The following is a 13312-nucleotide window of genomic DNA, read 5'->3' on the forward strand; positions in this document are numbered from 1 at the left end:
CTTCACAATAATAGGTTGGGTCGTGAGGTCTTCAGTGATTTTAGATCCTCTGGCAGGTCGAGAAGCTGATTTTATTTTTAATTGAATAGATTCCTTTTTGGCCGTTTGGAGTCTTTGTACGTCTGTGTGTGCGTTCATTGTATTTATTTTTTCTTTTTTCCTTTTTTTTAGTGTTATTATGTTTATATTAAATGGCACCTCTAGCAGATGATTGTCCACAATGTAATCAATGTATATATGGAAAGCAGAAAACTGTTAAATGTAATACTTGTCAGAGAAAATGTCACTCAGCTTGCTTTGAACAAATTAGTAAAAAGGAACTTATCCAATTAAGTGAATTTAAATGTAGTGCTTGTGTTCAAAAAGATAATTTTTTTTGTTTGTGGTAGTTCAACTAGCGGTAGGCAACTACATGTCTCTGAAAATGAAAAGAGACAAGATGACCAGTTATCTTGTTGTAAGGGTTCTTCTATGGACTTTGAAATGATATCAAAATTACTTGAATTTAGTGTAAACAAGATCAAGAGTGAACTTTTACATGAACTTTTTGAACTTAAAAATGAAATTGTAAGTTTGAGGAAAGAAAACTCTTTGTTGAGAAGTTTGTTAATTGGAGAACAAGTCTACACCCGTAAGATCTCAACTTCTAACCAGGACTTTGAACAAGACTTTACACCGACTCCAAACATCAATGATCAAAATCATTTCCCATATTTAACGGGTAATAGTGAAACTGGAAAAGATGAGCAAATATCCTCTAAATCCACACCTTCACTCTGGTCTCAAGTAATATCCAAAAATAATAAACCATTTCAAGCTCTGAGAGCTAACAATTTGCCGATTTCAGATTCTCGGAGAGAACCAAGGAAACTCACCGTTGGCTGTGGCTCAGGTAATTCAAACCTGGTATCTAGATCAAGAAGAAAAGCACTGTTTGTAACAAGACTTAACCCGTTAGTTACTAGTGAAGAAGTTGAAGGAATTGTTAAGGAACTCAATGTGAAAGAAGTGGTTTGTACCAGATTGAAGACTAAACATAATTCTTGCTCTTCCTTTCATATAGAGGTGAATGAATTAGACTTTTCCCGAATTAATGATCCTAAAGTGTGGCCTACAGGTGTTCTCATAGGTCCTTTCTATGGTAGATTGCGGAATTATGGCGAAGTTACTAATCATAATCCTCCTACTAAGCATGATGAACCTAAACCTTAAAATTTGGTATCAAAATGTCCGTGGACTTAGAACTAAAAGTAGTGATTTTTTCTCTTCAATTTCTGACTGTGAATATGATATAATTGCAGTAACAGAAACATGGTTATCCGATATTCATAGAGACTACGATTATTTCCCAGATACCTATACATGCTTTAGAGCCGACAGATTATATAGTGAAGAGTCATGTCAAAGAGGTGGTGGATCTTTGATAGCAATAAAGAAAAACTTTATGGCGAATCGCAGGCCTGATCTTGAACTTATAAGTGAATGTGTGTGGATTGAATTAAAATGTAATACTGGAAAGAATCTCTTAATATTGTGTGTTTATTTTCAACCAACTTTTTCCCCTGTGAATTTTGAAAATACCTTATTACTCCAAATTGAAGTTTCAGCAATTGTCTGGTTTTTTTTTTTTTTTTTTTTTTTTTTTTTTTTTTTTTTTTTTTTTTTTGGAAAATACTAGCCTGTGTGTTGAACCTTCAGTTTCTGCTCTTGATCTTGCTATCACAAATGCTACTTCTATGTCAAGAAAAACCAATCAGTGCATGGTCTATCCTGACATTTTTCATTATCCGATTGAAATCATTGTGTTTTTACCTAAAGGTTGTAAAATAAATAAGTTTTCTGAACGTTTTCAATTTGTTAGAGGTGATTATTATGCATTATATCAACAACTGGCCAATATAGATTGGTATAATATCTTGTTAAAACCAGATATAAATGAAGCTGCTGTCGATTTTGAAAAGCAATTGTATTAGCTATGGAAACAAATATTCCGAAATCTAGGCCAAGAATATCTAAATATCCGTGTTGGTACTCCAAAAAATCTGTTTCTTTATTAAAAGCAAAGAATTTAGCTCATAAAAAGTATAAAAATACATTAAAACACGAAGACTATTTATTATTTGCTAACTACCGCAAGGCTTTTAAGACTCAGTTAAAAGATGACAAACGTATTCACTATATTAAAATGGAAAATCAATTAAAAAGTAATCCTGAGAAATTTTGGAGATATGTATCTAAGGGTAATCACAAGACTGCAACTAGAATAGTAGTAAATGATTCTTTGGTTGCCGACTGCGAGTCGTTGGCAAATTTGTTTCCAGAGTACTTCGCATCAGTTTACCAGACATTTTCAAATATTAGCAATACAAATAATTATTTAACATCATCAGAAACTTTTTGTGAAACGAAAATACATCCTATTACAACTAGAAATGTAAGAGATGCTATTAAATCCTTAAAGACTAAATCTGCGTCAGGTATAGATGGAATACCTGTTTTTATAATAAAAGGTGTAGCTGAGGTAGGGCTAATCTCACCAGTGTTAGCATCTTTGTTTAATTGGATGTTTAATTGGAGTTTAAATGAAAACATTTATCCTGAAGCCTGGAAAATTGTAGCCGTAACACCAATACCTAAGACTAAAGGTGACAAAATTAACGATTATAGACCAATATCTATAATGAATGTTATTCCTAAAATTTTTGAAAAAATAATGTATAACTACTTGTATAATGCTGTACGTGATCAGTTGGATATAAATCAACATGGGTTTATAAGTGGTAAATCAGTTACTACAAATTTGGCATGCTTTGTACATAGTTTGTTTTCTGTTATTCGATCGGGTGGTCAGACAGATGTTATTTACTTTGATTTTGTCAAAGCTTTTGACAAATTACCTCATCACTTATTAACAAATAAGTTGTATAAGTATAAATTATCGAATCAAATAATAAAGTGGCTAGATTCGTACTTAGATAATAGGAAATTCAAAGTAAGGTATAATGGCTATATGTCTTCTATTCATAATATAACATCTGGTGTGCCTCAAGGCTCTAATCTTGGTCCGTTGTTGTTTTTGTTGTATGTAAATGATCTACCTGAGAAGTTAAATTGTAGATATTTGATGTATGCCGATGACAAAAATTTTTAAAGAAATTAAAACCTTTCAAGATCAAGTAACCTTACAAGATAATATTGAATTAGTGGTCAAGTGGTCTGAAACCAATTTTTTGCCTTTGAATATTACCAAAATTAAAGGCATAATTTTTTCAAGGAAAACTGATCTTTTGTATAATTATACAGTCGGTAAACAGAGAATCGATTTTGGAGCCTATGTCAAGGATTTAGGAATACTTTTGGATAACAAGTTATTATTCAATAAGCATTTACAGGTAATAACTTCTAAGGCTAGGAAGAACTTAGTTATGTTAAAATGTCTATGCCGTAATTTTTCGAATGTCAATACCTGTAAGCCTTTGTACATTTGCAATGTGCGACTCCATCTGGAGTATTGCACTGTTATTTGGAATTGTGAAACTAAGTATTTTGTAAATGCTATAGAATCTGTTCAAAACAATTTTTTGGCTTGGTTACGATGGAAGTTTAAAAACTTCAAAGATAAGAGTTTGTCTTGCATATCTAAAGACCTTTATTTGTTACCTCTAACTGATAGGCGGTGTATTTTTTATTTAAGTTTTTTTCATAATATTCTTCAAGGTGTCTTTTCTATTGATGATCTCTGGTCCATAAGAATTCCATATCGCAATGTTAGAAATTTTGTACCCTTTGTTTCGAATGTTCCTACCCTGAAGAGTTCAATTTATAAAACTATAAATACAGCCAATAAGTATTACTATGCTATAGATATCTTTCAAAGTAATTTTATTAAAATTCGTTCACAATTAATTAAAATTCTAAAGGACAAATAATTTTTTTTTAAACTTGTAAGGTGCCATTTAATTTTTTTTTTAAATTTGAAAATTAAAAAAAAAAAATAGGTTGTTTTCTTGTTCTCTCTTTTAACTTTCTTTCTCTTTTCCTATCATCTTTTTTCTTTTATCCTTGCTTTCTTTTTTGGGATACTACACTTCTTTTTATTATTATTATTATTATCTTGGTTATGAGTTTCACATGCTATATGCTTATTTTGTATTCTTTGGTAAATTTATCTTATTTTTATTTCTGTCTTTGAATGAGTGTACTTTAATTAAGGTGTCAATTGATTTGAAAATCATGCTTAAATTATTTTGTGATTTTCATGTATGTTCATTTGTAACTTTGACTATATGTATGTTCCTTTTAATATGTTATATACTTTTTTCCTACTGTATACTCATATCAATATGTTATTTTAGTCTCATGACTGGGTGTACTTGTTTGAGATGTACATAAGATGATATTTCTGCTTACTTGTTTTCTCATTATGCTTTTCATTGTATTTTTATCTGTAATACCCATTGAACGTATTTTTTTTTTTTTTTTTGCATGTTTCAATTTTATGTTGTTTAAATGTAAGCGCCCTATATTTGTATAATCCTTCTTGGGGGCACTTTGTGGCTGTAGCTGTTTGTCCCTAATAAACATTTAAACATTTGAACATTATTATTATTATTATTATTATTATTATTATTATTATTATTATTATTATTATTATTATTATTATTATTAATTATTATTATTAATTATTAAATTTATTCATGATATAATACATGCGAAACTGAACTTAATTGAATACTTGTTTATTAAAGTTCCCTTGTATAAATCTAGGTTTTATCGTCCTATACTGTGTAATAGCAATTTAGTTGGTTCGCCATTATTTATTTGTGTTGACAACATAAACAAAAAGTCACTCAAAATTGATTTCTTCGATTCGAATTTTTTAGTGCTAAGAAAACAGTTTTTGGATTGTTATATTTAATTAAATACATAATTTAACATTTTTTTGTGTATATTGTCTATTGAATTTTTATGTTTTTCTTTTATCCTTATGTTTATATTTGTTCATGTGTTTTATTACTAATTTTTTTTAATTTGTTTATTTTTATGATCTACATATGTAAATTCTTAGTGATATATCCTACTTAATTGAATCTTTACTGAATTGAGGATATGTTTGTAATTTTATTTTGTAATTGAATTCAACTTGTATTGAATTCAACTTGTGTTAATGTTTTTTTCTTTTTCTCTACTTGATTGTCATGATTTCATGTATTTTAATTTCTTTGTTTTGTTGTATTTTTTCTTGTAATATTCTATTGTATATATTTGTATATATGACCATTATGGCTTAGGCTGTGGTCGCAATCATTCATAATAAATAAATAAATAAATAAATAATAATAATAATAATAATAATAATAATAATAATAATAATAATAATAATAATAATAATAATAATAATAATAATAATAATTATTATTATTATTATTATTATTATTATTATTATTATTATTATTATTATTATTATTATTATTATTATTATTATTATTATTATTAAAAGAAATCAATGGCATTATGCTTTGCAGATAATGTCGTTCAAATCTATTCCTCTGCTTCGGTAAGTGAAAAGGATTCTGAAGGTCCCATTTTGAATATATATTGCATGATAAATTCGCAATTGTGCGTTCAGTGTTTCCTTTCACTTTGTGAATTGTTTCTGGCTTATTTCTATAGACCTGGAATTTGAGGAAATATCTTTTTGTCCAAGGGGTCTGGCGAGCAGTGCTGTAAGTTACATCGTGTTGTTGAAAAATAAAAATAAGAAAGAAATAAGAAAAGAGAAGAAAAAGAAGAGGAAAACATATATATCATGATTTGCAAGTTGTGTGTGATTTGCAAGTTAAAAATACTTTACCATAATCATGTATATCTCGCCATTGGAGTAATGTAATTGCCGGGTTTGTCCTCAAGAATGCCGATTACACGATTGGCACGAAAACATACCACATAGTGGGTTTCTGAGAATGGAGGGACACTTCGTGAACTGTGTGCGTATTTTATTGTACTTAGATCAGTAAATCAATTGTTCTATAGGTTGAATACATTTGACCATATATTCTTTGCAATGCACGAAACATCTGTCAAATTGAACACTCATTTTGATGGTAAATTTGAAGAATTTCTGCACGTTGTTGAATTGTGCATTCAGTCATGATAACTTGCCGCACATTACTATACATAACTGTCTCAGTTTTATCTCGCCGATTCAATCAGTGTTGTCAGAACACTATTTCAAAGTTCTGACGTTCTTTCTAGTAAACCCTTTATAATGAATGATTCTAGTAAATATAGAAAAATATAAGTACTTTCGCTAAGCATTTCATCAAATAGGTAGGGAACACGTGCAAACAGAAAATAGAAACTAAAAGAAGGATGTATTATTATTATTATTGATTTATTCTAAAACTATATTACAGTTTCCTTTTATTCGAAACCTTCAATAAACTCTGAAGAAGTTAAAGAATTTAAATGAGACCGTAATTTCTTTGTTTATCCATATTATATTTATCCATATTCATATCCATAGGGTTACTTACTTCTTTCTGCAGGTTTCCAGTGAAAAACTTCTTTATTTTCCTAGCTGTGGTTATTTCTTGTGGTGTGACATCAGGTAACTCAACCCACTCATCAGCAGGCGAATTACACACATAGAAAACCTGAAAACAAATTTTATTGTCTTTCGGAAATTTTAACAAACTTTATTAAAAAAAGAAAAAAAAAACACTTCAGGTTAAGTTAACTTGTTTCGTGGTACAGAGTAATTATAGAAATCACAATTTTACTCACCAATTCAGTTATTTAAGTTTATTACATAATATAATAAGCAGTGCCACATTTTCCATTAAGCCAATTAAGCTCGTACCTAGAGCACAAAATTTTTGAAGGGCGCAAAATTTAAAAAATAAATAATATTTTAATTTTTTTTTCGTGTGAAAAAGTTACAAGAGCAAATATAGTATTTCATGAACTTTTTTAAAACTATTCTAATATGTTTAATGATAGCGTAAGAAATCCAAAAATAATTCAGAACATATTTCCCAATTCTTATTTTTTTAATTATATAAGTTTGATTTTTAAGTTAGGGATGAAGGGGTGGTGAAACATGTAATTAATGGGGAAGTCAACAGCAAAAGTGCCTAGAGGTCCTGAGCTCCTAAATTGCGGCACTGATAATAAGACGCGTCTCGAGAAAAAGCCACATGCATATAATTTAAAATTTCTTCACTTCAACTGTGCTTATCTTTGCACCCGTGATTCCTCTTCGTTTTAGTTTATATTGATATTTCGAATCGCGTGGGAATCATGATCGCAACCGTTTCTTATCTATGAAGGCTGGAACTCCTATATTTTTATCATTAACTGTTTCTTTAGTATCCTCTTAAGAGAATGAACCCAAAGAAATTCGGGACCAACCTAGTTTCACAGAACATTTCTTACACTTTAACACTCCAGTTTCGATTTATTATCTTTCCACTAGCAATTTGAAGAAATAAGGTATTTTTGTAATGGTTTTTGCTTCCAAGATTATTTCAAGATCTTTGTATGATTAAAATGTTCCCTACTGCATTTTTACCAGTGTAACTTCCCTCACCAACCGCCTCTGCATACGGTATGAGTTTAATTATTCACTGTAACTTTCCGCTGGCTCTAAATGGAGAAATGAAAAAAAAAACGTTAGTTTTTTTCTTTCTTTCTTTTTCATGTCAGTGGATTAAAATAATCTAATATTGTTGGGAAATTGTTCATCACAAAGTCAAACAACTACAATACGCCATACATACGTAAACAAATGAATAACGAAAATCATATCATAATGATATTTTCCAGACCATATTTTCTGAACAATTATTTCAAATATTCTAAAAAAAAAAAAAGTAATGCTCATGCCATTGGTAAAAAGACACACTTAAATAAATTTCTTATTGCGCTTTTTGTACTACCTTGAGAATACTGAATTCAATGGAAATATGCGTTCATGAGGCCCATGAGAAATATCAATGGCTGATGTAAAAGATATCCTATGTAAGAGCATAATAGAAGTAAATATTTGTAATAATACTACAAACAATAATTGAGGAAGCAACACTAAGAGTAAACACTCGAACACAAGTGTACACGGAAATTGCAAACAGTGATTAAATTCAAAAGGCGTAACGTAGTCGCTAAGGCGTCTACCTGTCAAGGAGGTAATCTATTCCAACCTCGATGGAGACCAGAAATGTTTTTCGTTCTACTCTCGTTCCAATGCGGGTCTGAGATTTACTAATTCAGCTCCATTAGTGCCAAAGTCAAGAAAACCTTCTCACACAGTCCTTTTTTGTTATGTCTGTTCCAAAAACGGACGATCTTTAGTTTACTTTTAGATTAAACTCAATACGAGAAGGTAAATACTGTTTTCTTATCAGGATTAAAAATTATATTGTAATTACACTATTAAAAGGAAATTTTTAAGTTTACATGAAATTGATTATCTTAATGAAAATATACTTTAAAACTTTTTTTTCTTTGTACTCTTTTAATTTTTTAGTAATAAATAGGTAAAATATTGACTTATGCTCTCTATATATGAAAGGTAATTGAACAAATTATTCACTAAAATTAAGGAAATACATCATATAATATGTAATATATTTTAAAATAATATTAAGCAAATATTATTCTAAAAAAGGAAAATACATGCAACACAGAAAAAATATATTATATAGAAATATGTCAACCTCCTTTTACAGGAGTGATGCTTTTTTGAAACTCCAGAAGACACCAACCCTGGCGGTTTAGAATGTCATACATCTCTACCAGTAACAGGTATTGTATCACTAATATAATTGAATATAAAAGTAAAATAGTAAGAATTTAAGCATGATTTTCTCCATTATTTGTTTCAATTCTCGAAGTATCTCTTGGCATTTTTATCCAGAAGTGTCCTATTAATTCTCCTAAGAATCGTGATCATTAATGGATAACATGCTATTTCATTGCTATTTGGCCGGTTTAATCATCTCTATAGCTTCATTATACACATGGTTTGTGCAGCTTACAGAAAAGAAAACAACATAATGTACACACCAGGTATCTCAAGTGAGGCAAACAGTCATCAGTGTACAAGAATGCGATCCAAAAAAGTATATATATATATATAATAAAAAAATAAAAATAAAATAAAAAGATTGATACTTGATGTGTCTAAAAAAGCGAGAAAATACATAAAATTTAATAATAATGTACTTCGTTATAAAAAAAATAGAAGAAACCATGGACATCTACAAAGGAGGAGAAAGGAGAAGGATGGGCTGTAGTCTTTCCCTGCAATTCAAGTGAACTAATAATTTGAATCAAGTTTCTAGTGAAGAGCAATATTTTCTAAATTTGCTTCTCCAAGATTTTCTTTATCTCTTTATATTTCCGGCTTCTGTTAAAGTACCTGTTATATGATATTAGGTGGTCACCAAAATATAAAAACATGCTTTTCATTGAAAACTGTGCCCTGAATACCACACAAATCAGACATCAGCGACTCTTCTCCACACTCTTCTTCCATAACACATTGAATTTTATCTGCTAAAAGACCATAACCATTAGAAAAAGACTACAAACGTTGGTCCTTCCTGTAAAAAATCCTACGGATATCCATAGAAAGGACATAAAGAAATCCGGGTAGCAGGTGGATACCTATAGTTTCTTTAACGACAGCTGACATCTTTTTCCTGCAACATCTGGAGGCATGCTGCTCGCACTAGCGATTTTCAAAATGAATGAATGCCTGTTAACTTGTATCTCGCTGGGGTCTTGTTCCTTTTTATAAGTGTGACAGATATTTCACACTGTGACCCGACTTCCAACATTCAATATAGACTCAAGAGAAAAGAACACCCATGATCTGCTCAACAGAAGGAAACATCATCTATCTCCTTTCTGTCTTTCACTACTTTCAAGCAGGTACTGCCGAATGCAATGAACCGTATACACACTAACTGTCCTACAACTACATTTCACTATCATCCTTAGAATATCAGGTATGTTAAACAGTGTATTCATATAGGAAATCGGGATTTCCGATTTTCTTCTGATAAGGATGAAGTATGGTGTATATAATGATTACTACAGATTGTAAAGAAACCAACGTGATAACCAAGATCGAGATTCGAACTTGGAATACGTTCAGCACCTGTGTATTGACACCTTAGCTAATGTCAATCTGAATGCACACAAAGCTATCTTTACGCAAATGCTGTTTTCCTGCAAATTGTGAAGCGATTCAAACAAAACGAAGTCTTGTTCCAACTTCATCACGAACAACTGCAATAAACCACTATATTAGAAGTTATGGATTAAGCAATTATATATAAAACATACTACGACGAACTACGCACGTAACATGCATAAAGGAAAAATCCTGAATCAAATACACACATGGTCCAATTTACTATACGTATATTATTCATATTCTTAGCTTTCTACATGTTTACACAAAGGTTTAACAAAATAAATGAAAAAAAAAAAAAAAAAATAGAAGAATTAAACAGCACACCCAACGGAGATCTATAAGTTAGGCCACCATCTTTCCGAATAAAGTATCGCTCTTTCCACTTCCCTCATAAAGCCTCGCCCATGGATCTGGAACCCAGGCGTAAAATGAAGTCTCAAACTCCTCATAACATAAGAATTTTTATTCATTAGGTCTGCACATGTACTCTCATTGGCTGGAGCATTAGCATGACGTGTAAGGAAGATATGTGAGAATACGTTATCAGAATAGTTCACACGGGTGAGGTTCAAACGTAGTTGCATTATAATGTAAAAAAAATGCAGAAATGAAACGAAATGCACTTCTTTCAGTTCATTGCACAAAATAAGATGAATATCCTCAAAATTAGTTCATAATAAAGATGTAAGGATAAAGTAAGATGTAAGGATATGTAAGGATAAAGTAAATTGAGGTAAATCGGGACCTTCCTGTGATCAATTTCAATCTTTTTTTTAAAATTTCATTTGAGTAATTTAGATTTCTTTTCTATCTTCTATTCTGTACAATAATATATTTTTATTGTCATACTGTTATTTTATAATATTGATTATACTTGGCTATATCCTTGCCTAATTTTGCATATATATATCTTTCTGTATATTATAATATTCTGTTGTAATTTTATTATGTACTAGATATATTACAATATTTCTCCTATCTTTTAACAAATAAATATAAATATCCTATATTATTTTGTCAATAATTACACCTCATTTCCTTTTTAATAAAATATTCTTTCAATTTATGTCTCAACTCCATAGACCATGGAATGTACTGGTCGAAAGATATGAGTGAGGGGAAAATATACAGAATTCAACAAATTAAATTGGGTGACGTATAATATTCTGCTAACTGATACTACCAGGATTATTTGCTATTCTATTTCGTTATTCGTATATGGTTACCCTTGCAATAAGATTCATGTTAGAATCTTTTCTTGTATGTAATCTATTGACAATGTGCATTTAGTCAATAGCTTGCATACTAGAAAATACAGGGTGTATCAAAAAGGACTTTCCAACTTTGATAACTCATATTGATTCATTTATTTAGCTTGCAGACATGGTTTTGGTGTAATTTTGTAGTCAAATACATCAGTTTTTTTAACCTTATGCGTAAAGAGGTTCAATGTGGCTTCCACTGGTGATGGGCACACATTCCATCTGAAGCCTCACTTGCTCTACAACGTCTTCAGACGTACTGGGACGCAGTGGCGTAAATAAGGGCCCCGCAGACCCCGCATTGCAGGGGGCCCAAGCCATCAAGGGGACCCCCAGTCGTAAAGTGGAACGTAGAGAAGGGGCCCCACTCCAAGCTGTCTGCGAGGAGGCCCCCGAGCCTTTAGTTACGCCACTGCTGGGACGACCTAAAGATTTGTTGTGTCTTACTGAACATCCAGTTTCAATAAAACACTTATGCCACTGATAAATAATAGACCTACTGGGAGGATCTTTACCATACTTTGTACGAAAATTACGTTGTATAGTTGTCGCAGACTTTGGTTCCTCAACCCAAAACACACAGCTAGCACGCTCGGGACCAGTAAAAGCAGCCATCTTTGCTCCAACTGCCACTAGCACTTGCGGTGGCTTGTTTCTGAACTAGTGTACTACGTGAGTCAAAACTTGATGTATTTTGCTAGAAAATGAGATCAAAACCATGTCTGCAAGATAAAGGAATAAATCAATATGAGTTTTTAAAGTTGTAAAGTCCGCTTTGACACACCCTGTATTATTATTCAATATTTCCTAGTGAAGAGCCAGTTGAGAAAAATCTGTAATAATTTCACGATCTACGCGTACGATTTATAATTGTAAAAGTAAATGATGTTTAATTACGTATAATCTAGGTATAGATTAGAATCAAATTTTTATTGGTATTGTGTTAAATCTCGAAATACAATTGAGTAATTTATTCTCACATCTTTATGAAGTATTAGTATAAACAAAAGAGCTACTTCAAATACTAATTTCTAATCTTTCAAAAGTTGCGTTATATCTACGTTTCATGTAAGTAGTTTCCAAGAATCAGCTCTAGAAGAGAAATTTACAAGGTTGTTAATATTTACCTTTCTGTTGGCTCCCATACCAGGGTCCTCTTTTCCTGTTTCCACAGGTGGCTTGTATGTAGATTTGGGAGCGTTGGGAACCACGAGCGGAGGAAGGACTAACATTTGTTCTTCTTCTTCTTCCTCCTCCATTTCCTCCTCGTCAAGTTCTTCTCCCTCTTCAGCCTTTTGAGCTTTCCTCGCCTCTGCTTCCGCCTCCGCTTTGGCCTTTTCTTCTTCTTCTCTCATTTTCTCCTCTTCTTCCTTAAGCCGAGCCTCCTCCTCTGCTTGAGCTGCTGCCTCGGCGGCAGCTTCACGTTGTTGCTCAACTTCCTCCTATATTCAGGAATAAGCATTCAAAAATCACGCTTTTATGAAATGCACGAAAAAATAGACAACAGTTGTTTTAGTGAGTTAAAATGTAGAAGTATTACTAAGACTAAAAGCATTGGACTGTCTTCCTAAGACTGAGGGCTAAAGATTTTATGGAATAAACATTAAATGGAACTAAGACTAAAAGCATTGGACTGTTTTCCTAAGACTGAGGGGTAAAGATTTTATGGATTAAACATTAAATGGAACTAAGACTAAAAGCATTGGACTGTCTTCCTGAGGGCTAAAGATTTTATGGATTAAACATTAAATGGAACTAAGACTAAAAGCATTGCTGGATTGAAGAAATGACATCAGGTTTTGTCACAAGCCACAATCTTAGACAGAAAATTGTTTCTCTCTGTATG

The 13312-nt window shown here is 31.4% G+C and overlaps 1 protein-coding gene across 1 annotated transcript; it reads right to left on the bottom strand.

Annotated features, from left to right (window-relative positions):
- Positions 1-6464: 6464 nt before the first annotated feature.
- On the bottom strand, positions 6465-12908 carry LOC145678211 (uncharacterized; the record flags this gene model as incomplete). The annotated part of the gene is made up of 2 exons (XM_081748265.1): positions 6465-6656; positions 12594-12908. Coding segments are annotated over 2 exons (507 nt in total), but the record flags the coding sequence as incomplete, so codon positions are not given.
- Between the last annotated feature and the right edge of the window lie 404 nt (positions 12909-13312).

The sequence above is a fragment of the Thermobia domestica genome, unplaced genomic scaffold (assembly GCF_964235325.1).
Source record: "Thermobia domestica unplaced genomic scaffold, izTheDome1.hap1.1 HAP1_SCAFFOLD_2079, whole genome shotgun sequence".
Classification (NCBI taxonomy): Eukaryota; Metazoa; Arthropoda; class Insecta; order Zygentoma; family Lepismatidae; genus Thermobia; species Thermobia domestica.